The sequence below is a fragment of the Alosa sapidissima genome, chromosome 21, assembly GCF_018492685.1.
Source record: "Alosa sapidissima isolate fAloSap1 chromosome 21, fAloSap1.pri, whole genome shotgun sequence".
NCBI classification, from domain to species: Eukaryota; Metazoa; Chordata; class Actinopteri; order Clupeiformes; family Clupeidae; genus Alosa; species Alosa sapidissima.
This window is the reverse complement of record NC_055977.1, coordinates 28,648,825-28,672,041: the sequence shown is the minus strand read 5'-3', so window position 1 is coordinate 28,672,041 and position 23,217 is coordinate 28,648,825. Positions and strand designations below refer to the sequence as shown.

At 43.6% G+C, this 23,217-nt stretch overlaps 1 protein-coding gene across 3 annotated transcripts in view; it reads right to left on the bottom strand.

The window, feature by feature from the left end:
- The window catches only part of igf2bp3 (insulin-like growth factor 2 mRNA binding protein 3), a 28,864-nt gene that overhangs the window by 2,897 nt on the left and 2,750 nt on the right, over positions 1–23,217 (bottom strand). The window contains exons 3-15 of one of the 3 annotated variants that reach the window (XM_042077343.1): positions 17,504–17,552; positions 12,320–12,371; positions 12,172–12,235; positions 10,447–10,728; positions 9,863–9,997; positions 7,336–7,458; positions 6,970–7,105; positions 6,473–6,607; positions 4,851–4,913; positions 4,230–4,349; positions 3,240–3,314; positions 1,635–1,766; positions 1,294–1,407 (exon numbers count right to left, since the gene is read on the bottom strand). In XM_042077343.1, coding sequence (XP_041933277.1) covers positions 1,294–1,407; positions 1,635–1,766; positions 3,240–3,314; positions 4,230–4,349; positions 4,851–4,913; positions 6,473–6,607; positions 6,970–7,105; positions 7,336–7,458; positions 9,863–9,997; positions 10,447–10,728; positions 12,172–12,235; positions 12,320–12,371; positions 17,504–17,552 — 1,480 coding nt within the window. The remainder of the gene's footprint in view (positions 1–1,293; positions 1,408–1,634; positions 1,767–3,239; positions 3,315–4,229; positions 4,350–4,850; positions 4,914–6,472; positions 6,608–6,969; positions 7,106–7,335; positions 7,459–9,862; positions 9,998–10,446; positions 10,729–12,171; positions 12,236–12,319; positions 12,372–17,503; positions 17,553–23,217) is intronic. The other 2 variants (XM_042077344.1, XM_042077345.1) reach the window with 2 other exon arrangements.

Below are 23,217 nucleotides of genomic sequence, written 5' to 3'. Positions count from 1 at the left end.
TCAAAATAATCACATTGAGTCATCAACATTGCCTATAAATAGATACTGTGCCATTCACTTGCTTGTGCCATAGGGCCCCCATCTTGGCGATCTGAAACGTCTGGTCAGAGGCGCAAAGTTTAAAGTTTAAAGTTCCAGTCCACATTCTCTCATTTAAAGGAACACACCACCCAATATCAGTAGTAATATATGTTCTTACCTTAACTTTCACGAGTTGAGTCATACTTAAGGTAAGAACATATATTACTACTGACATTGGGTGGCGTGTTCCTTTAATGGCATGATTTTGTGAGCTGGGTCGTTCCTATGTTTCTTAAATCAGTCATGGGTGTGTTTTGAGCGTAACATCCATTAAATCAATGAGAATGACATGAGTAATTCCCTTTAAAGCAGGGTTCACATTGCAGGGAAAACAGCAGTGTTGTGTTATGTTATGAAACACACAAGAGGTTTGAATGATTATTATGTCAATTATCATGCCTCTTTATGCGGTTTGCTTGCATACAATGATTCTGCGGATTTTGCAACACGTCAACGGACATGGGTAAGCTGCAGTAGCTATTCAAAACAATGTGAAAAATAATGTGCAATAGACTAAACAGACACTCCGAAAAACCCAGGACAGCTACTTTGGACTGTCATTAGACTTGGAATAAACAATCGACAATTCTGACTGCAAGGTCACAAATTGAAATGAGCGATAATGGTCCCAAATTTAAGGACGTTTCAGAATGCCACACATGCAAAGCAGTACCAGCTGCAGACAACGAGTGGCAGTCCGTGATGTCACTATAGGCTCCCAGAGACTGTTCTGGAGTCCCAAATTATATATGATTCATCATTCCACAAAACGGTTCGTCTTCTCCATCATGAAGTTTATGTCAATGTCATTTTGAAATGTTACATGCAGCCATGCTTAAATTCTGCTCACTGCACATTTTTTATAAATATAATATTCAGTTTTGAATGCTTAGCTGAAATAGATCACAACACTTCGCTACACTTCATCCCACCTAAGCCTTTTAGTGTTCGGTTTCAAACAACGTCATACTTCAAACTGCGTAGGCTAGTTCAGTCCGTAACCTCTGGAAGCTTTTGAAATTATCTGGTAGCAGCCTTTGCGTGCTTCTTCTGCAGTTGAGCGAAGTTACTATGAACAAGTCATGGTCAATACTGCTACTAGTGGAGGGTGTACAAAATAGATCATACAGTAATACATAAGAGATAATGAACGAAAAAGAGATAATGAAATGAAAAAAAGAACATAAGCGCATGATACTCTATGGGGCTCACCTGGCTGGCGTAGAAGTGGCCCGAGATCTTGACGACGACCTGGTCATTCTCATCTGGTGTCTGGTCCCGTGGCACCACCACCTCAGCGCTCGACAGGTTTTGCAGCTCATTCACCTGAGGGACAGGTACAGATTCAAATCACTCAGCCACTCAGCACTTGTATATGTATGAAGGAGCGCTGATCTGTATCTGTGTGTCTGTATAACAGTAGACAGTACTATGGGTTTCATCACATATGACAAATGTGCATGTCAGTTGATAGGTGCAAGTACTGTATGTGTGAGTAACGTATGCTATTGCCGTGTGTGCGTGACCCGAGTGAGTGCGTGTAAGTAACGTACGGTTTTGCCTCCTTTTCCAATGACCCGTCCAGCAGCTGAAGACGGGACTTTGATGTGGGCCTCCAGCTTCACCTCCTCCTTCGGCCCAAAGAAGTTCTCCTCCTTCAGCTTCCCAAAGATACGGCCCTGAGCCTAACACACACAAAAAAGGTAAATGATGGAGTGCATTTATATAGCGCTTTTCCACTCTTCTGAGCACTCCAAGAGCTCTACAATGTCATGCCGCACATTCAGCCCTTCACAGGCACACTCATACAACGATGGCGGGGGCTGCCATACGAGGCGCCAACCTGCACATTGGGAACAGTTTGGGGCTCAGGGTCGTGCTCAAGGACACCTCAACAGGGTCGGGAAGAGTCGGGCTCAATCCAGCAGCTTTCCAGTAGCTGGACAACGACTACCTCCTGAGCCACTGCTGCCCACACACACTTAAGGCTGGAGAGCAGGTGGACAGGACACAACACATGCGGACACCTGTTTGGACTCATATTGATGCCTCTGTTTTAGAAAAGTGGGTTCTCTCAGTGAACACTGTGCAATAGCTGTAAGGGGCTGCAGCTGCACAGTGGGGCAGTTTCCCAGGAGCAGCAGCGGTGTTGTCCAGCGCAGGCATGCGTGCGTGCGTCTGTGTGTGTGTCGGGGGGGATAATGCAGTCTCTGATGCCCCAGTCACCCCATCTGTTATTTGTGTTCCAATGATGTGTCTATTTGTGTACTCTGATGTCATGTGTTTGTATTGGGTGGGGTGTGGAATACAGTACTGTAGTGTTAGGCACCCATTAGATTTGTTGTTTCAGCAATATTATGATGACCGTATATGTTTATTTCTCATTGTCTTTATTAGAATTCAACCAGAAGATGGATGGAATATAAAAAACAAAACAAAAATGTGCATGCCTGCTTCAGGCTCTAGTGTTTTGCATCCATTTGATTGGTTGTTGTTGCAGTGTGAAAATTACCAAAATGCTCTCGACACCGCTGGGTCAGTTTTAGGGTGAGCCACGGTCAAGTCAGCAGCTGATCGAGACCCACCATCATAGCTGTATCTACCAGCAGCTTCTGGAAGACCAGGCATGCCCTTCAGTGGCCTTGGTGGGGAATGACCGCTCCATCAAGAGCTTCCCCCTTGGGTGATTGGTCATTAGAACACTGCTAAAACAACAAATCTAATGCTAGCTTGAGACTGAAATTGACCTGGTATCAGAACAAAAACTAAATTTTTTGTGTGTTTAAATTACCTACTGTGTACATATTTCCTGTGTTCTCTGGACATATTCTAAATAAGAAATTGAGAAATAAACAATATGGTCTTTATAGCATTGCTGAAACAAAACATGTATGGTACCTGAGACTTTTGCACCGTACTGTATGTTATATGTGCTGCTGTGCCCACATTCTAGGCTTTGGAATATGGAGTGATGTGTGAAGACGATTATTCCCCTGGGACATTAAAGATGCTGTTTTTTACAAACAAAGCTTATTTATCTAGTTTGCTACACATCTTTCAAAAGATTTGAAAAGATTTGCTCCTTGATACAAACAAAAACAAAAGCTTTTGGCCACACGCATATCAGACAGTAGAGAGTGTAAGGTCAGAGCTATTACCTTAAACTGGGCCTCTGGTGGGCCAGTGATGATGACCATCCTCTGCTTGGCTTCCACACCATCAGCTGGGGCAATCTGACGGACAAAGGAGCGAGCTTATTTATTTGGCAGACACTTTCATCCAGAGAGACTTAGCGGTAGGTGGATTATTTCTGATGGACAAAAGGAGCCGAGTTCTAATCAGACAGCAGACTCCTTATTGGAGATGAGACCCGCAGGGGCCAAATAATAATGTGGGGCCCTAATACAATAAAAAATCTCCAGCAATAGTTACTTATTCTTTCATTTGACTGATGCTTTTATCCAAAGTAAATGTAAATTACTACAAGGGCTAGTGTCCTAGACTTAAGGTTACCGGTAAGTGCATTGCTCAAGGGCACAACAGTGGCAGCCGGGAATTGAACCCACAACTCTGTCTACTGTATACTAGCCTAGCTCCGAGGCCTTTACGCTACCACCACCACCCAAACAACCAAATATCCCACAATTGTAGGGAATCATCCCAGCCCACTACTCAGAGTTGGGGCCCCTGTATCTTTTAGGAGCTCCCCTTCTTTGCTTTAGAGATAGAGGGCATTACACACAGCCATGGCAACCAGAGCATCACAGGCCAACAATCCTGCTTGGAGAGTCCACAGAGAAATGCCAACCACTCTAGTTTAAATAAATAGCATAGGAGATAGAGATTATTTTTATATATATATATATATATATCTATCTATCTATCAACATCAAGACCAACTAGATTTTTGATCCTAATATTGAGATCAAATATCAAGTTGGTATTGTTTTTAGTATAAAGAAACTTACCTTATGCTTTCTCAGTAAGATAATTTTGACCTAATTTAATGGACAACCTTATCAAGCAAAAAAAGGTTGCCTAGTGCACTGGCAGCCAAAGCTTAGATTTGTAATCATTTGTCTTCTATTTGGAGGGCCATTTCTGCAGTGCAGTAAGAACTGGTGTGTCGGCACCTGGCTGTCACTCACCTTGATTGACGCGCCGGCGAAGCGACTCAGTTGCTTAATGTGCTGACCCTGTTTCCCGATGATGGCGCCGACCGCCAGGGCAGGGATGAACAGATACACAGTCTCAGTTTCTGGCTGACCCTGCAGAGAGAGCGAAACCGTAAATATGCAAATTCACACACACACACAGATGATTAGTTATAGGATGAACACAATTATTTATACTGAAGAGCATCTGCATGCACATCTAAGCTGTACTCACACACACGATATACTGCAACAAGCCTCATACAAGCTTCATATATACCAGGTTTGGCAAACAAAATCACACAAACATACTACTACTATCAACAATAGTAATACTAACTACTACTACTAGCAGCCTGGATGCCCAACAACAAACTAAATCATACTGTGCCCACCATTCAACACACACACGCACCATGTCCAGCATTAGACTGCATTGCAGTGGCTCCATTACTAGGAGAGCCGTGTTACATGTGTGAGCAGAACCTATGCAATAGGAGTGGCTTCAGAGCTCTGGTCCCCTGCCAATGAAAAGCCAGCAGCCCCAAGCCCAATTGTCTGACAGGCGAGCAGCAACCAATCGTGCAGTGCTTTAGTCGCAGGGGCGGGACTTACAGACAGGGAGGGACTGCTTGCTGGAAATGGCCAAGGAGCAGCCTCACTACCACATACACCGTACTAGAGAGAGAACACACACACACACACACACACACACACTTATACATGAGACTTAGAAAAGACTAACATGAGGGAGCACACGCACACACACATTAACATATACAATGAGACTGACACATGAATACCAAACACACACACAAACAAACTAGAGAGCACGCACACACAAAGACTTAAACAGGACCAACATACACACACAAACATTACTCAGAAAGGACTTGTACTCTCCCACACACCGTACCAGAGGGAGCGCGTGCACACACACCTACCTACACACCAGACTTAGTGTGTGTGTGTGTGTGTGTTTGAGAGAGAGCGAGAAAGCGAGAGCGAGAGCGATGGCCAGCGAGTTTGGATGGTAGCAGGTTGGGGATTCTTAATTGAAAAGGTGCTTTACTGGGGCAACTATGGCCAGAGCAGCCCTACTCTTGCCCCCCCTGCTCTGTGGAACCACTCCTCAAGAGCTGAGGATGTGATTGACGAAGACCAGACTGGTCGAAACATTGTACAATGAAATGACCATTGGGGGCATAAAAGACGGCGTGCGGTTATTTTCCTTCTGCACCTGCTGAAATGAGTGCTGCCGCATCTGCACATCATGAACATTCCAAGCACCAGGTTCTGTTCTCCCAATACCTTTCCCAAACCCACACATGAACCATAAATGACCTCGGAATGAAGAAGCAGATCACAATCACGAGACGTGAATTGATGGCCTTTAAACGTGGCTGTGTCAGACAGTGTTGTTGAGATCGGCAGCTTTAATGATGCTTTTAGGCTTGGCCTAGGTCAATTAGTCTAAAGACTCAATGTTGATACCAGTTTTGATACCATCAATCCAGTGAAATGAAATCATTTCAGTTACACTTGCAACAAATGAGCACCTGTAGCTACAAGCTACAGAGGGAGGGTCCAATAGACCAGCTTTCCATTTACATGTATTCACTTACAGCAATAGAATAACATTTAAGCTACAGTGCAAAGGAGACCTTAGCTAGGAATTACCACACCGTCAATACTAGTACTAGAAGACAGGAGTGCCTACATTGTAAGTACTAGTCAAGAATGGTGGGAAGAGGAAGTGGTAGAAAGAATAGGTACAGGAGGGAAGAGATGGAGGTAGAGAAGAGAAGAGAAGGAGGTGGAGAAGGATGTAGAGGAAGGAAGAGAGTGAAGAGGAGAGGGAAGTGGAGAAGGAGGTAGAGGAAAGGAGAGAGGGAAGAGGAGGAGAGAAGAGAGGAAGGTGGAGAGGAAGGAGATAGAGAAGGGAAGAGAGGGTAGGGGGAGGGATGAGATGGAGGTGGAGAAGGAGGTAGAGGAGGGAAGAAGGAAGATGGTGCAAGCGCAAGCAAGGCCCTCTTCAACTCCTCAGCAGTTGAGGGAGGAGGCGTCTGCTCAGGAGGCAGAGATCGTTATGAACGGGCCCACAGACACATAGGTGCTATCCACAGACTACATGCTAGAATTTCAACAGAAAAGATGAAGGACAGCTGTTTTTACTGTGACCTTTACAATACACATAACACACACACACACACACACACAGGACTCTGGCTACTTACCCCGAACGAGGGGTAGGCTCCCTGAGGTCCAGCAGGGGGCGCCGACACCATGGAGGGGCTCACTCCTCCAGACGCGCCGCCGGGGAACAGCCCCAGGGCATTCAAGTTCAGTCCAGGGATCAGGTTCGACTGTAACTACAGAAAGAGAGCGCAAGAGAGCGAGCGCCAGAGAGCCAGGTGAGATCTAGGCATCATGTTAGCTCACACACACACACACAGATACTTTACCATAGACTGTAATTACACACACTTAAGACCAGGACTCGGCTTAGAGTGCCAGCACTTGACAGTAGGAAAGCCAGTACACTACACCGCAGGAGTTTGTGCTTGAAAGAGACCACAAGGGGGGTGGGGGGGTGGGGTGTAGATCAGGTGAGACCATTTACACAGTCTGACAGTTTTGATTGACAAGTGCTGCACCCTGTGCTTTAAACACAGTCAGGGCTGACGCAGGAGTGGGGCCGCTCCACTAGAGGGCAGTGTAGAGCTCAGCTTACGTTCATAGCAGCAATGTCGTTGTCGTATGCCTCTCGGATCTTCTTCATCACTTCCTGCTCGGCCTGGGCACAGGCCTCGATAGATCCTTTCACAGTGATGGTCCTCTCAGGGTTGTACAGCGTCAGGTCCTGCAGACTGAGAGAGAGGGAGAGGGTCAGACAATCCAAATTGAAGGTGCGTGTGAAAACATTAAAGAGTAAACATGACTCAAAACACTATAGGCACAAATGAGATCCTTTAATATCCATGCAAGAGTGCAGGCAATGTTGGAAATTCATTACCCAACAGATTGATTTTTACCTACACCTCTACCTATAGCTCTTTAAACATTGACACATTAAATAGTCTTTCAAAATTGGAATTACGGAGAGATGGTGATCTTGGTCTCGGTGTCCTGTTCAATTTTCTTCAGGTTGCGTCCTTCTTTGCCGATCAAACGGCCCACAAAATTATTATGAGCCAAGATCTTCAGAGGGATCTCCTCGGTGCTGCGCAGGAGAGAAGAGAGAGGTCCTGGGTTAATACTGCTTAAAACCCATTTAAAACTTCAGCTGTACAGATTTGAATAACGTTTAAAACTATTCTGATCATAGTTGTACAGATTTTAAAGTTTTAAATCTAAACTTTATGGTGCAACTGAGGACTTTGGTAGGAGCAGACAAATGGGTCAGTCATCATTGTTGATATCGGGGGACAGACAGTGAGGGTGTAAAACTGGTCAGCGCTGACTGTTTTTACTTTAAAGGTGAAGTCAGAGATTGCGCAGGAAGTCGCGTTTGCTGATAAATTTAAATATAAACACAAACACTTTTGTGCAAAAAAACATAGGCCTACATTATATTTTAACCAAGGGGTAGCTCACCCCAAGGCTACCTTTAGTATTCCCAGAGAAATGCAGGGTTTCATTTTTGTTTGGGGGACAGGCTGCCCCCACTTTTTGTTGGTTTCCAGATTTCGGAGCCTGGGCTACCAACAGAGACCGGGTTTTTTTTTAGTGTAATCACAGAATCAGCAGCTAGCGGTCGTGAGTACATGATTGCTGAATGCGACAATGTTATTGGCTTGAAATCACATGAAATCCATGACCATCTTTAAGCATAGAATAAAGTAATGTAGGAATTATCCTCTTTGTCGATTTTCAATGTACATGGGCATTCCAGGCGCACATTGGCAATTTCAGAGACTCTAGTCCCCGTATGGCAAGTCAATTTAGTATCAAATTGAGTTTGAAGTTATTAGTTTAAAAGGTGCTCTAAGCGATGCTTCTGTTGACTTTCAAACAAAACAGAGAGCTAGCTCGCTACTTCCTCCTTCCCCCTCCCTCCCGTGCAATTTAAACTCTCCTAAACGCGCATCTCGTCTGTGATTTGCTGGAACACTTTGTTATGTTTTTATGGGCTAGGTTTGCCCAGGTTGTTTGTTGCCGTTTTTGGAGCCTGGGCTGTCCACGGAGATCACGTTTTTTTACAGTGTATCCAGGACACAGACAGCTAGCGGTTAGTTACGTGATGTTTGCAGTAAGTGACATAAAATATTTTAGCCTAAAAAACGTGTGGCATCGCTTAGAGCACCTTTAAGACAAAAGAAATACATTGTGTTTTAAAACTAGCCACTCAATATATTGTATATAGACTACAAAAAAAAAAAAAAACTCAAGTACAGAGATGAGTTGTATCCTGTGCTTCATACTGACTCGGAACTCGAGGGAGAGATAAAGACCAAATCAGACTACCATGTGCCAGACACAAGTCAAGTGATAAAAAAAGTGACACCTCATTGGATCATAAAAACCCAGATCAACGGCATACAAACATAGGAGCACATGAGGAGTTTGGTCCCAAAACGCTACATCCTCCATTTTAATGAATTATCATTTACATGTTACTTTCCAAGTAATTTCAGCAGAACTGCAGTTGGGTATTGTTGTTTGATTTATCTTTACTCAATCAAAAAAAACACAACTGCAATTTTATTGATATTACCTGAAATACACAATTAAAATTACATGACTTTTCATATTTTTAAAAATGGAGATATAGCGTTTTGGAAGCAAACTCTTCACATGTACTTACTCACTTCTCCATTTGGCTGACACTTTTCCCCAAAGCAACCTACATATGCCAATTATTACAAGGGCCAGTCTCCCCAGAGTTAAGTGCCTTGCTCAAGGGCACAACAGTGGCAGCTGAGAATTGAACCCACAACTGTTCTAGCAACTGCATGATAACCCGGCTCCTTAGCCACTACACTACCGCTGCCATCCTTTCAGACATTGGAGACCCGCAGAACCCAGAAGGCAAATGAAGCGGAGACGGACATGGACCCCACACTAATCATGCATGAATTGGGTAGTGACTCAAGAAGAGGACAGGACACCCATCTCTGGTGCCAATTTCGCTGTTCACTTTCTGATGAGTTTATTTAAGAGCATCTTCAGAGTGTCTGACCACAAACCTGTAATATCCTGCCTTATAGAGAGGACTGTCAGAAACTGAGGTGATGGGGGGAAAAAAAATACAGAGATGGGCATCAGAGCGAGAGGAGAGGAGAGAACACCAGAGAGAGAAGAGAACACCAGAGAGAGAAGAGAACACCAGAGAGAGAGAGAAGAGAACACCAGAAAGAAGAGAGAGAAGAGAACACCAGAAAGAAGAGAGGGTATCAGAGAGGAGAGAGCAGAGGGAGATTGAGAGGGTGCAATAAACACAGAAGACAGTAAGACAGAGGACAGCACAAAGAGAAGGGATTAGATGGCCACAGAGGGCAGCAGAGCTGCGAATGAGACAGAAGGAGGTGATTGAGAGAGAGAGGGCGCTAGAGATAGCAGTTTGAGGAGAAGAGAGAACCAGGGACAATGTGACGAGTGAGAGTGATTGAGCTCGTCAGACTCACAACTTGGTGTCCACGGCCTCCTTCTGCATGATCTCCATGATGCTGCGGCAGGCGGAGCTGCAGCCCTCTGGAGTAGAGTGGACCGTGATGGGCTTCTCTGCAGCGCCCGCGTTCTCCTTACGGTGGATGTCAATCCTACAAACACAAACACATTGGCACACACACATGACACACGCATATACAAAAACAAACAATATTCTTCAACTTGAATGTAAAATGCATCAGCACTACCATTAACGTTGTAGGTAGGTCCATTAATATTAATGGGCTTCTACGCCGAGTTGTCTGATCTCAGGTTAATCAGACGTTATTTTTTATTCAGACTTTTAACACCTTTGAGGTCACTTCCTGTCAAAGCTAACTGCACCGTTTCATCGGCCTTCACACAGAAGTAGAACAGAGTGCCATGACAAGGGACCTCAACATGGCACAACAAATGAGTTCAGCTTCAAGTCCTCTCAAACACACAATGCTGAAATGTTTGCTTTGATCAGGATGCATAGGTCCTTAGATAGATACTTCTGTGACCATGTGTGCGTGCGTGTTTACGTGTGTATATATATGTGTGTGTATATGAGTCTTACTTTGAGTGTGTCTGTTTGGTGATGTTGCGGATGGTGGACCCCTCCTTGCCGATGATTGCCCCCACAAACTGGGTGGGCACCAGCATCCTCAGCGGCACGTCCGACTGCATCTTTGGCCGCGCGCCCAGCGAGGGGGACCCGGAGCGGGGAGTGCCACGGGCCGCCATCCCTCTACGACCGCCAAGGCCTGGACCCTCGGGACCCGTGGCCAGCTCGTCAGGGATGTAGGAAACCTTCAGCGCATAGCTCTCCATCAGGAACCCGTTCAGTTTCTCCAGTGCCCTGAAAACCACACACACACACACTGTTAGCACGGAAGGGGCCAGGTCGGGCCAGCTCTGGGCCAGAATCTGCTCCACCCAAAGACAGAAGGGACACATTCCTCCAGCAGAGGGCAGCAGAGAGCTGGCTTTGGACCTAGTAGGCAATAGGGCAGATCTGTGGTCTTCCGCCCAGCAGACCGGACAGGCTCATCCATCCCCAGAACCATGGTCCATGCCAATCACAGACTCCAAAGTGTCTTTGAGTGTTCCAAAATTGCTATTTTTTTTTTAAATGTTGACACTAATAGAGGGACACCTGTAGAGGGATGAACGTATTCCTCCATCCTACTCCCATGGGCAGTTTCCCAGTTGCTGTGTTGGCCCTCAGACCAGTTCAGTCTGAGCCCCAGCAGCTTAAGCCCAGCAGAACGGATCCCAGCAGATCCCTAGTCTAATGCTTCAAATCTATTTCCTATAACTAAAGGGGAGCCAACTAATCTAACCCACTTTCAGTGAATTATGCTAGGCTAGGCTAACTGTGTCAGACTGGGTTATGGCAGGCACAGAAAAGCGTATGTGTCCTCTTATTAAACGCCAGCAAATAAGGTTATTTCCCCAAAGGTTGGCATGTTCCTTTAACACTGACCCATGGTGTGGAAACCAGTCGAATGAGCAGAGAGCTGTACGTTCAGGGGGCCAATGGGGAAACAAAGAGCAAATAATGCTGCTTTCGAGATGTCTCGTAAATCATCGTACACTCACCCGTACAACATGTACCTATGAGTGGCTTTAGGAACGCCTTTCTCTCGAGCCACGAGGGGCATTAGCAGGAGGCTAGTCATTGTTATTGTTTTGTGCTACATGTAGCCTCTAGCTAAACAGCTGGAAAACAAATTGTTACATTGTATTGCAGGCACAGCAAAACCGTGCTATGCATGAATTAGTGACCGGATTGAAGCAGCAATGTAATCTAGTGTGTAAGAGCATTACATTTGATAACTTTAACATGACCAACACAGTACATATGCAAAAAAATAAATGTCATCTCATCTCAACTATGGGCGCAGCCATGTTTGTTGTAAGGTCGTACGTCCACCTCGGGGTACCCTCAAGTACTCCGAGGTAAAGTGGGCGTGCCTGCCCAAAACGCCGCAAGAAAGCTGGGTAATTTACACTTTCCAACTCGGGCGGCGGATTTACGAGACATCTCGAAAGCAGCATAAGGTTCACAGCTCTAGTCAAAGAAATAACATCCGCTTTCCCAACTCAGACTACAGATGTCACCACATGCGTCAATACTGTTGTTTCGGCAAGAACAGTTCGTCCTTCACCAAAACATATGTAAGTAAACCTTTTATGTGTTGCTGAGAATGTGGAAAGGAAAGGTTCTTGTGTCCACCCACAAGCACTCAAACTGACTATGGAATATGCATATGGAGAGGGAGAGGGGAGAGGGACTTACTGTCTAGCTTGGTCCTTGGCTCCATAGCGTACATTTACTACAGCGGTTTCTGTCTCTGTGTTCACTGTAAAAAGACCAAAAAGAGTGGAGTGAGCTTAAAGGAAACGCACTTTTTGTGTGTGTGCGTGTGTGTGTGTGGTTAACTTACCTTGTTCACAGCTTTCAACTGTGCCATATTGTGCCAACAACCCATCCAGAACCTACAAGAGATGTGGAAAAGGAGTCAAGTACAGCAACAGAGAGAACCTACTGTTCAAAAACAAACAAGCCCATTTGTGCACACACAGACACACGAGCTCACATCATAATCTCACCAGATAGACAGACACTCATTGAAGAGGATTTGGGGCCTTTGTTCAGCTCACACACCCAACCCTTCTCCCTGCGCTACCACCATCACGGTTAGCTTTGCATAACCTGATCATATTGGCTGTATGGCGGCACCCTCGGGGAACTAGGCAAAACCTCCTCTGTGATTGAGTGGGGCATTTGGTTCAGTTTGCCTTCTTATTTTGTCAGCACACTATTAGTGTGGCCATGGAATACAAATGAAGTAGGGGTGCAAGGTACGAAGATTCGTATAGAACCGTTTAGGTAGGCCTACAGGATGTTGGGTTCAGTACAGAGGTGTACCGGATGTACTAAATGCAGTCTTTAACAATAATTAACAGTAAGCTTTTTGCTTGTGGACCATGTTTCAAATTCAAGTTCCCACACAAATATATTAAGTGGCGGACCATGTGTCATTTTAATTAACATAATTTGTTTTACATCTTTTCAAAATGCGGTTGTGGTTAGCACTGTACAGGCTTATTAGTATAGGCCTACCGAAAATGATCCGAACCGTGACATAAACAAGGTAGGCCTACACACCGAACCATGAGTTTTGCGCACCCTTGCACCCCTAAAATGAAGATAATATTTATTGATAGCGCAACAAGAAATTAAGATAGCCTAAGACTTTATCGATCCCCACACCACGGATTTTTTTTTACAAAAGACCAATAGAATATATAGCAATAAATTACACAATAGAAATGATTGTGAACACAATATGTAATAAATATTCATCACAGCACCAGTGGATATAAATATGGATAGCCTACTGCACTGATGCAATGGGCATCATTATGGACCTTCATATTCACATAGCCTAGTGGACATCCATGTGTAGGCCTAATGGACATTCATATTCACATAGTGGACATCCATGTGTAATAGACATTCATGTAAGGGGATAATGGACGACACAGTGGTCTGTTCACAGAAGTTAATGCACTGACTTTATATTGTTACTTTGGCCCAAACCGAAGCAGGAAACCAGAATGCACCCAATGCTGTAACCATGGTGATTGCTAAAAAGCAGAGCACCCATGTGTTTGTACAGAATCATACTGAAATCACTGCCGAAACTGAAAATAGATTATGCTGAAATTACTGCTGAAAAGCAAAGAGATTGTGCTGAAATTATTGTGGAAACGCAAATAGAGATTGTGCTGAAATTACTGCTGAAACAGATGATGCTGAAATTACTGTTGAGACGAAGCAGACTTTTCTTCTATGGGCTTGTTCTGCATTGCCATGTCTGTCCCAAGCCATTTAAGCTTCTGACCACAACACAATACCAATTAAAAGGTTCCGTAGGTAGCAGCGTCAGTGACAGTCAGCATGTACGCCAGCCTCTACCATCGTCTTTGTATATCTGTAGGGCTTTCTGCCTTTATGTTGATAGGAAAGTGGGGAGGGGCGGGAAGCGAGGCAGAGATAGAGGGCTCGGAAAAATGACCACAGGTCGGAAATTGGACCTGGGTCCCAATGGGCACGGAAACACACATGTGGTGCATTGCTGTGTGCACCACAGCCCTTGTTTTTAAACGCTAAAGAGAAAAACCAACAGGTCGCCCCAGAATTCCAGATCGAACATAAATGAGACCGGAGGACTGGAGACTGTCTTGTTCGCTACTCTAATCATGTCTCTGGTGAGATTGATCATACCCATATGTTCGCACCAACAATGGTTAGTGGCAATCAGCTTGAAAATAAATACAACAATCAAAAGGCCTTCCAACCAAGCTGATCCCGCATTAGAACCTTCCTTGGTCATTAAGCCCGAGAAGGAAACAGGGCCAGGAGAAAAGGCTCCTTCTCATCTCTCGTCTTCTGTGACGACTGATCAAGCCAAAATACTCCTCCAGATCAAATTGGACCACTTCATCCTCCACGCATCACTATGTATGATGGGTGACGTTATTGCCTAGTGAATTGGCACCGCCTGCAGCCCTCCAACCTCGGGCAGATGGATGCACTACATAGGTTTGCCTCAAGGGCCAGTGTTGCATACTACAAGAGACTTTGAGGAGACAGCACTCAAAGAATCCTTCATAGAAACACATGGGGTTCTTTGTAATGGCAATATGGCATTGTCTACACATATCCCGCCCCTTCCTGTATGCCTCCCCATTCACTTGAATAGGCAAATAGCCGCTCGATAACTGACCAGAGTGTGTTACCAAGATGGCCGCCAAGTGGGGAGATTTGGCTATAAGGCCTGTGATACTAGTGACCCTGTGCAAACCGCTTACTTTCCCATCACACATGTAGCCGTATCTCTAAAAAAGGCTTTTTGATATTAGTGCATACTCTGGTGAGATCAGATTTGTTGCAGGTTATTTAGGCTGCTTGACCAGATGTTTGCTACTGGGCTCCCTTACGGTTGTGGAGCATTTGTATTTTACACAACTGCCGTAAATACCAGTCATGGCTTGCATCCTTCCCCCTGCACATGGTCTATGTGGATTTGGTTACAAACCACCAAAGATAATCTCTGAGAAGTCATATCAACCGACAAGGCAATAAAACACAATTTCATACAAATAGTAGGCTATTGCACAACTGCCTTAAAGTCATTTGTGATTCTCTGGTTTGGAGGACCATTCTCCCTATTACAAATTAGATCAAAATGACTTCCAAACTGTTAGATTAAGGTAAAAGAAATGTCCATATGAGTATTTTTTTAAAGCAAACAGAGAGACTAAGTTTATAGTCATCAGTTAAATCTTTTCAGTTTCATTTACATTACATTTATCCATTTGACAGATGTGTTTATCCAAAGTGACTTACAGCAATAGAATAACATTTAAGTATTTAACATTTAAGCTACAGTTGCAGCAATATAATAACATTTAAGCATTTTAATATTTAAGCATTTTAACATTTAACCTACAGAACTACAGCTACAGCAATAGAATAACATTTAACCTACAGAACTACAGCTACAGCAATAGAATAACATTTAAGGTTCAGTGCAGAGACTATAGCTGGGAATTACCACTGCATCTGTCAATACTAGTACTAGAGGATAGGACTGCCAAGTACAAGTCAAAGTATTCAGTCAACGATTCAGACATTACATGTATGAGCCGAGTTATGAGAAACAACATTGTCTTGGTCTTCATCAATAAAGCATGATTTGGGCCACTTTACATAACACAAGGGTGTGAGAAATGTAACTGAAGTGTTTGGAGGCTTCTTTGAGTACCCATCTCCAGAGAGAGTACATTTATTTTAGTGAATTGGCCATTTTCAGCTCAACGCCAACACTGGGTGCATAATATTTACAAAATGGAGAAAAAAAATAATTTGCTCAAAGTTCACCATTTACAAATGGACACCGCTTGCTTTGGTGGATCTCTCAAAAATATTAAGCTATTCAGAGATGGCAAAAGTGCAATTTCTGTTCCATCATCAGGATTATGAGTCTGCTGCATTTTGCAATGTATTGCAACACCTCAAGGAGAACCGTCGCCAGAATCTCAGATAGTGATATCTGACCATAACCACTTGAAAGGAGACAAGAAAACAAATCTAAACTAGCACTGTTGCTTTGGGGGCGGGGTAGGGAAATAATGTTCCCTCACAATCTCTGAAGATTACATGTGTGTGCACACACACCCCTCGGTTTTGTACAGTCCTGCTTGGCCAATGCTGGAGGTGGAACACAAATGGATAGATCAACTAGCACCAACCTGCTCCATCTCTTGGAAAAGACCAGTTTTTCAATGAGACAGTCCATGAAAATAAACAGGATACATTAATAAACACACTTCAGTTTGTTTATACTCCTTTTGTCTAGCAAAAACATTTAACTCTAATCGCATGTTACAGTAAATTATGTCTAATATGTTTTTTTATTACGCTCAACTATTCTACCTTTGTTAAAAAATGGCCTCATTGGCAAGCCACAGTTATCTGCAATATAGTCATCAAGGTCAGTAAGACGGGCAAATTAAAAATCTAACAAACGCTTGGAGCATGCTGTTCAATACTGTTCCATACCATCCCACCGGATGCAGCCTGCTAATCCAGCTAGCTACGGTGACTTAACCAGTGGCTAGCCTGAGGTTTAGGTTAGAGGGGCCGGTCGGTGGTGGCCACTGATACAAGTTTGGTAGCCACTCTGGCTTTTACGAAGTGCTTTTTCACACAGACACACACACGCCCTCCCTCTTTGCTCACAGGGGTCAAGGAGCAACCATACTGCAAGGCCCCACACACATTTTTTTTTTTTAATATATATATATATATATATATATATATATATATATATATATATATGCGCGCGCACGCATCATGCCACACACACAAATCCCCTTCGCCTGCCCCCAACTGATTACCCAGACATAGGAGAGTCCCCCCGAACCCAGACAGTCCCATCTGATAGGTCAACATAGCTATCAATCAGGGAGGCCCCTGTTCTGCTGATCAAAGGACAATGCAAGAGAGGGCAGTGCTTACATTCCAGAGGCCCCTAGCTGCAGGGGCAAGAGGAAGATGGGGAGAGAGACTAACTGGAGCGAGGGTTCTCACACACACAGTTACTTTTCAACTAGGCAGATGTGCACACCCACACAAACGTAAGTGTATATCAACATGGCTATTCCACACACTGTAAATAAATGCACACACATTATCGGTCACGACGCTTCTGGCCCTGCACATGAAAATCACTTCATGAACCTGACACAAATACATGCACGTAACACACACACCAATGCAGCACACGTGCACACACACACACGCTTATCTGCGGTTCAAGCTTCAGCTGGGTGAAAGTCCTACATGTGGCATGTGTGCAGCGTGTGTGTGCCTGCGTGCATATGTGTGACATTCCTAAAAGACTCAAGAAAGAGCAAAAATTCTGTATAAGACACTTCCCAGTGGAGTAGAGGGAGGCACGCACACAAGAGCGCACACACACACACATCCCTCCTGAAACATGACACATGGCCTGGGCAGTAGCGAGTGACCGGATCTAGAGGCATGTCTCACTCACCTCCCATTGCATGTGAGGTGGGATATTCCTGATCTGTAGTTTACAGCTCCTGACAAAGAAAGAGAGAAAAGAAAGACATTTGAGGTGCAGCCATTTTTTTTTCCAGACACTTGCCAAGCAAATATTAAAATATACAACAAGAAATTGAACAGAAGAACAAGACCATCAGCTGATTAAGCTCAAGATTTCTGCCATTTATTATACTTATACTTATTTATTGTTGTTCATTGTGTTTTTACATTTTTCTTTTTTATGGAGGGGGGGGGGGGGGGCGCTAGATGAAGAGTTTGGATTTCAAAGCACTGACTAACCAGACTAACCAAACCAACCTCCACATACCACCACCAAAACTCGTACCCCTCCTTTTTCTGGCCCTTCTCCGGTCAAAACTGCACCGCTACGTTCTGCTCATGCCACTTCTGGTAGATCTTCATTCGTTTAGAATTGTTCAAATGCGCATGCACACTCCATATATACCTACATATTAAACAAAACTGATCTCCCAGATTTTACCAAAAATAAATCAAAATTGAGAGGGGAGATGACTCAGTCTGGCCATGAAGTGGAGTGATCTAAGGAGGGAGATGACCATGCTGTGAACGTGACATTCCAACATCAATGGACTGAAGACATACCAGGAATGAGTGTCAATAATGTTCAGCACACAGCTGGCCATGGAGCCTACCCGTCCTTAGTAATAACCAACTGACTTTACCCTACAGCGTCTCCAGCACAAAACAGCAGTGGAACCCCTGAGCTCAGCAGTGCTGTTCAGTTGGTTAAACATACCACTAGATTAGGCCAATGGGGACAACTAGTGCTGTGTGATATTACAAAGAGCAGGTCACACTACAAAGGGACACACTACAACAGAAGGAAGAATCATCCTCAACAAGAACATAAGACCACCTAGACATAATTCAGTGTTGAGTCAATGCAAATCTGAACACACCTCAGTGGGGATGCTTAGAACTATGAAAGCCTGAGCTCTATGGATCAGCGTGGACCCCCAAGTCAGTATAGCAGACATAGAACTAGGCCCTGGATGCAGTTTACAAAAGGCCTTTAAAACCACACAACATTAAATATACATGTTCCCTAGCCAGAAAAAAAAACAAACTGCAAAACCAAATTCCAATCATGAGAATGTAAACAACATTCATTTGTTGCCCTTACCTGTGCACAGGTAGACTACTGACTGCTCAAAACAAATGGCCGCTCCAGCCCTTCCACCTATTGCTAAGTGTTTGGTCTATATATGCAAATCTAATCAAATATTCATGGACCGAGATGTACATTTTTATTTCCGTTTGTATTAAAAAAAAACGCAGACGCTTTTACCGTTTGTTCAAATATTAAAACAAGCATTGAAATTTGACATAGATGTTCAGCCACAGTAAATGTGTAATCTCCATAACTGGTCATTTAGTACAAAGGGTCAGCACAGAGGCTGGGCCAGGCTATCGTATCCCTATAGATACGCCTTAAGGAAAATGCACAATACATTATTTCAAACCAGATTAAGCTAGGTTTCATGATCTGAACAAAATCCTGAGACCACAAGAAAAGTTTTTTTTTCCCCCCACTCAAAGCAAGTCCCATGATGAGCTGAAATAACAACCTTGACCTTCTTAACAGTCTGGGGCACGACAGTGTTATTTCATAGCTATTCCTAAATTTGTCGGTGGTGGTCAAATGATGAGGCTTAGGAGGCTGTCTAAAACGTGAAACAACCTAGAGAGCCGACCGTAAGCTGGTGTGGAGCTGGGATATCAGTGAGACCATGTACACCGATACAGAAAAACCATGCGCCCTGGCTTTTCTCTTCCCCATCTAGGTAAGAAATATGGATATGATCAAGCAATGAACCAGTTTCATCCAATGAACTATATACCAGTTTATACACATACACATACACACACACACACACACACACACACACAAAACTAAAAGATGTTATAACTTAACAAGAGCTACCTTTTAGGGGCATTGATTTAGGGTTTTTTTGTTGTTGTTTTGGTTGACTCATTTATACGTTCTGCATCTCCTCATGCTTCAATGAACACTGCCTCAAATGCCATATTTTCTGCTCATTCAGAAATCACACTGGACTGGGCAAATATATAGGCTACTCCATCAGCCATTTTGGATAAGCCTTGCTGCAGTGGGCAACGGCATCCTTAAAGGCAGTTCGGCAGCACACTACAGATGAAAAGCAAGGATAGTATAGCCTCTTCACTACAAATGTTGACAGAGCTTCCATTTCCAGAAAAAAAAGCATCAATTTTTAATCCAACCAGACAGGACTCACGAGTCCAAACATGACCAAAGAACTCTGGGACGGTGCATTATTGGCCATAACTTTGCACAACTTATTTATGAATCAACTGGGTGCAAAGTCGAACATGTGTGTGTATACGTGTTGACACCTTTACCAGGACTCGGAACAAAACGTACAGAGTGACAGACAAAACACACACACTCTCAACTTTAACCCCTCAGTAGTGAGCTGTTCAACATGAGGTAGAGCGACTGGACACACAGTAAGAACATCTGGAGGAAATGTGGTGTTATGTTTTGTTTAAACAACAGAAATAAAGAAACAAATTTTACTACCATCAGGCCAAAATATATTTTACATTTGAGTACACTCCATATCTGTTATATCTTGAACTTTTTTTTTTTTATAAAGTCTTTCAAATTTTTGCCAGAGGAAGTGCAGGTCCCAGTTATTGGATAATGCATATATACAAACAACCAAAACATGGCACTAGACTGCAAACAAACTTCTCTGCACCTGTTAATATTTAAAATGCAAAATCATTTAATAGTGCAAATCAGTTACTCATTCTGAGCAACTAAAAACATCATACTAGAATGCCGCACTAATTTAACAAAGAAAGGAAGAAAGAAAAGAAAGTCATACTTTCTCACGGAACTGCTTAGCATGACTTAAAATGTCCAGATAGCTTTAAAAAGTACCAATAATTATGCAATTGGGGACATTCAGTCAGCATTTTAGGCTACCTACTGCTGTTTACTAGAAGCACAAGAGTGATGTAATTTCCATTAATAACCATTTAGTCAATAGGCATTTCCACCAGCTTTTTTTTTTTTTTATTGTTTCATTTATTCAAATTATACAGCGTAAGGAGGGACACTCAATGGCCAACTAGAATCAATGAACATGGTCTGGTACTCCAACCTGAGAGGAGAAAGTGTACACATAGACACATGTGTATATCTTCATATGGAGCAGAAGGCTGGAACATGCTTTTGGCATGAGGCCAAGAATATGTTCATAGAACAGCAATATTTTAATCTATCAGCATTCTTAAAAACACCAAAACAAATCTACATGAGCTATGATAACTACCATATTTGCTGTTCCGTGTGTGTGTGTGTGTGTGTGTGTGCACACTTTCGCTTTTGCGTCTGCACACACACCTGAAGTTTTGTACGCTATGAGTGTTGGGCATGAAATTTAAAAATCTCAACATACACCATACAAACAATGCATTTGATTTGTCCCTGTTAAGAAATGATTCAACATAAAGATGAGGGGAAAAATAAGAAACTTTAGGCAACCCGAACTACAGCATTCCACGCTTCCCCCATCACAGCCATTCTTTGCGGTGGGAATGTGCTTCGGAATGCAGGATTAAGCTATAAGCAGGGGGACTCCTATAGAGGTGGCCAATGGGGGAATTTTGTTTAAAAAAAAAAAAAAAAAAAAAAGTCAGGCCCAGGCAACACATGGGGTGGGGGCGGGGCGTGAGATGCTGCTTGGGCACACTGCACATGGATTCATGCTATAGGAATACTGGGCAGTTATGCTAGAGCACGCATGCAACTACACACTAAAAAGGCTAAATATTTCAACCGAAAGTCAAGAGACAGGTTTTGTAATGCGGCCATGTAAATCCACCCAGGGTGTGTGTGTGTGTGTGTGTGTGTCATGCAAGTAGGCTTACATGCGCTTATGAATGAAGGCACTAGGACACTACATACTTAAATACAAATGCAAATACAGCCTCCTGATTCAAATTTTGTAGACAACGATAAAAAAAAGGGTGCACTGATAACTAAATAAATTGCAATATGCCATATAATTCATTCCGTTTTCAAAACATTATTGCTTTAATTATTTAAAGCCATGCGCCAAAATAAAAACGTAATGTTTGGGGATCGGAGGAATATGGGCTGGGCGACCTGTGAACTCCGTAACTGACAGTATTCCATCATCAGAGCTGACGATATATGTACGTCGACTGTTCTTTTTTACGTCTTTAAGCGAGGCATTTTTCCCGCTTTTGCTCTCTCAGGTGGAGCTACTACCACGCCATGACACAGGTCACACACGTCTCAATGAGTTTGGCCTCCCACATAGCGCTCTTAAATGGACACTAAACGTTTTTTTTTTTTTTGTTTTTTTTTAATTCTGCTAAATAAATTTAAGTTGAGACACATCATGCTCCCCTCCCCCCACAAGTGAACATTACACCAAAATGCATTGTTCTCGGCGGAGGAGCCCACGCCCCTGAAGCGTGGCGACAGAGCCATGGACTGCGGGGAGTAGGTGGGGGCAACATGCATGGATGTATGGACTTCCCAGTATGCATTGCGGTGAATGGGCGTGGGCTTGAGCCTCGGTCTATCATTGGCTCTCAACAACAGGCAACGTTAATACTCATGCCCTCTGACCTGAAAGAGGCGCGCACACACGCTTGCTGGATGGGAATTTCCCTGTGAGCGCAGCCGCTCCACAAGCACATTTCGTAAATGGTCAAAATGTGGCGTTTTGAGGCTACTTGGACAATTATTTCTGTATTATTTAATTGTTTTGATTTTTTTTTATAGAGACAAAAGCATACAAATGGTGTTCCTATGGACTATATATGCAGTAATGAGAATTACCAATCAAATACACTCTAGTTGGAAGCATTAATTTCCCCTGTAATTCTGGTCTATCCAAATAGCGAGTTACCCCCTACAAAGAAAGTGTATGTAGTTGATAACACGTGGATCAGGGCTGCACATTAACTTAGTTTTGTTCATAGCACTGGTGATACAGAGGAAAGTTTTGTAGCACAACCCACACAATCTCTAGCATCGGTATGTAGTTAAACACCTCATTTATAGGCTACACTCTAGAAAACATTTTAAATAAGGGGTCACCGGTGCTAAGCTGATGCATCCATAACACAGCTTGTTTTTTTTTGTAACACGTGCCACATGTAGCACTGTACATCCCTGATTGCGTTAATGAGATTACGCAAAATGTCGTGGCTCCATACCCATAATTACAAAACTGACTAAGTATCGCTCAAAGGAGTTCCAACTATTTGCATACCCAATTAATATCAAATGGTAAAACATGTTTTTTTTTTTTTCCAATTAGAAGTGCTGTGCAGTGTAATATAATATAATGTAAAGGAATCTTAGCTTCGCCCAAAGCATACAAGACTATTGCTAATATGTAGACTGTAGTGGGGACGACTGCGTAGAGCATATACTACAGAAAACCAGTCTTTTATCTGAGCAGAGTTGAATCAAAGGCCAATGACGCCATTACACAACGACCAAGAGTGAATCTGTGCACATGTGCTACTGGATTGTGCCCCATGGAGGAGGCCCTTCAGAGCACCCCACTGCAGGTTTCCGTGACAGGCCTCGAGCCTCCCGTTCCACTCGTGCTGCTGAATCCATCTTGT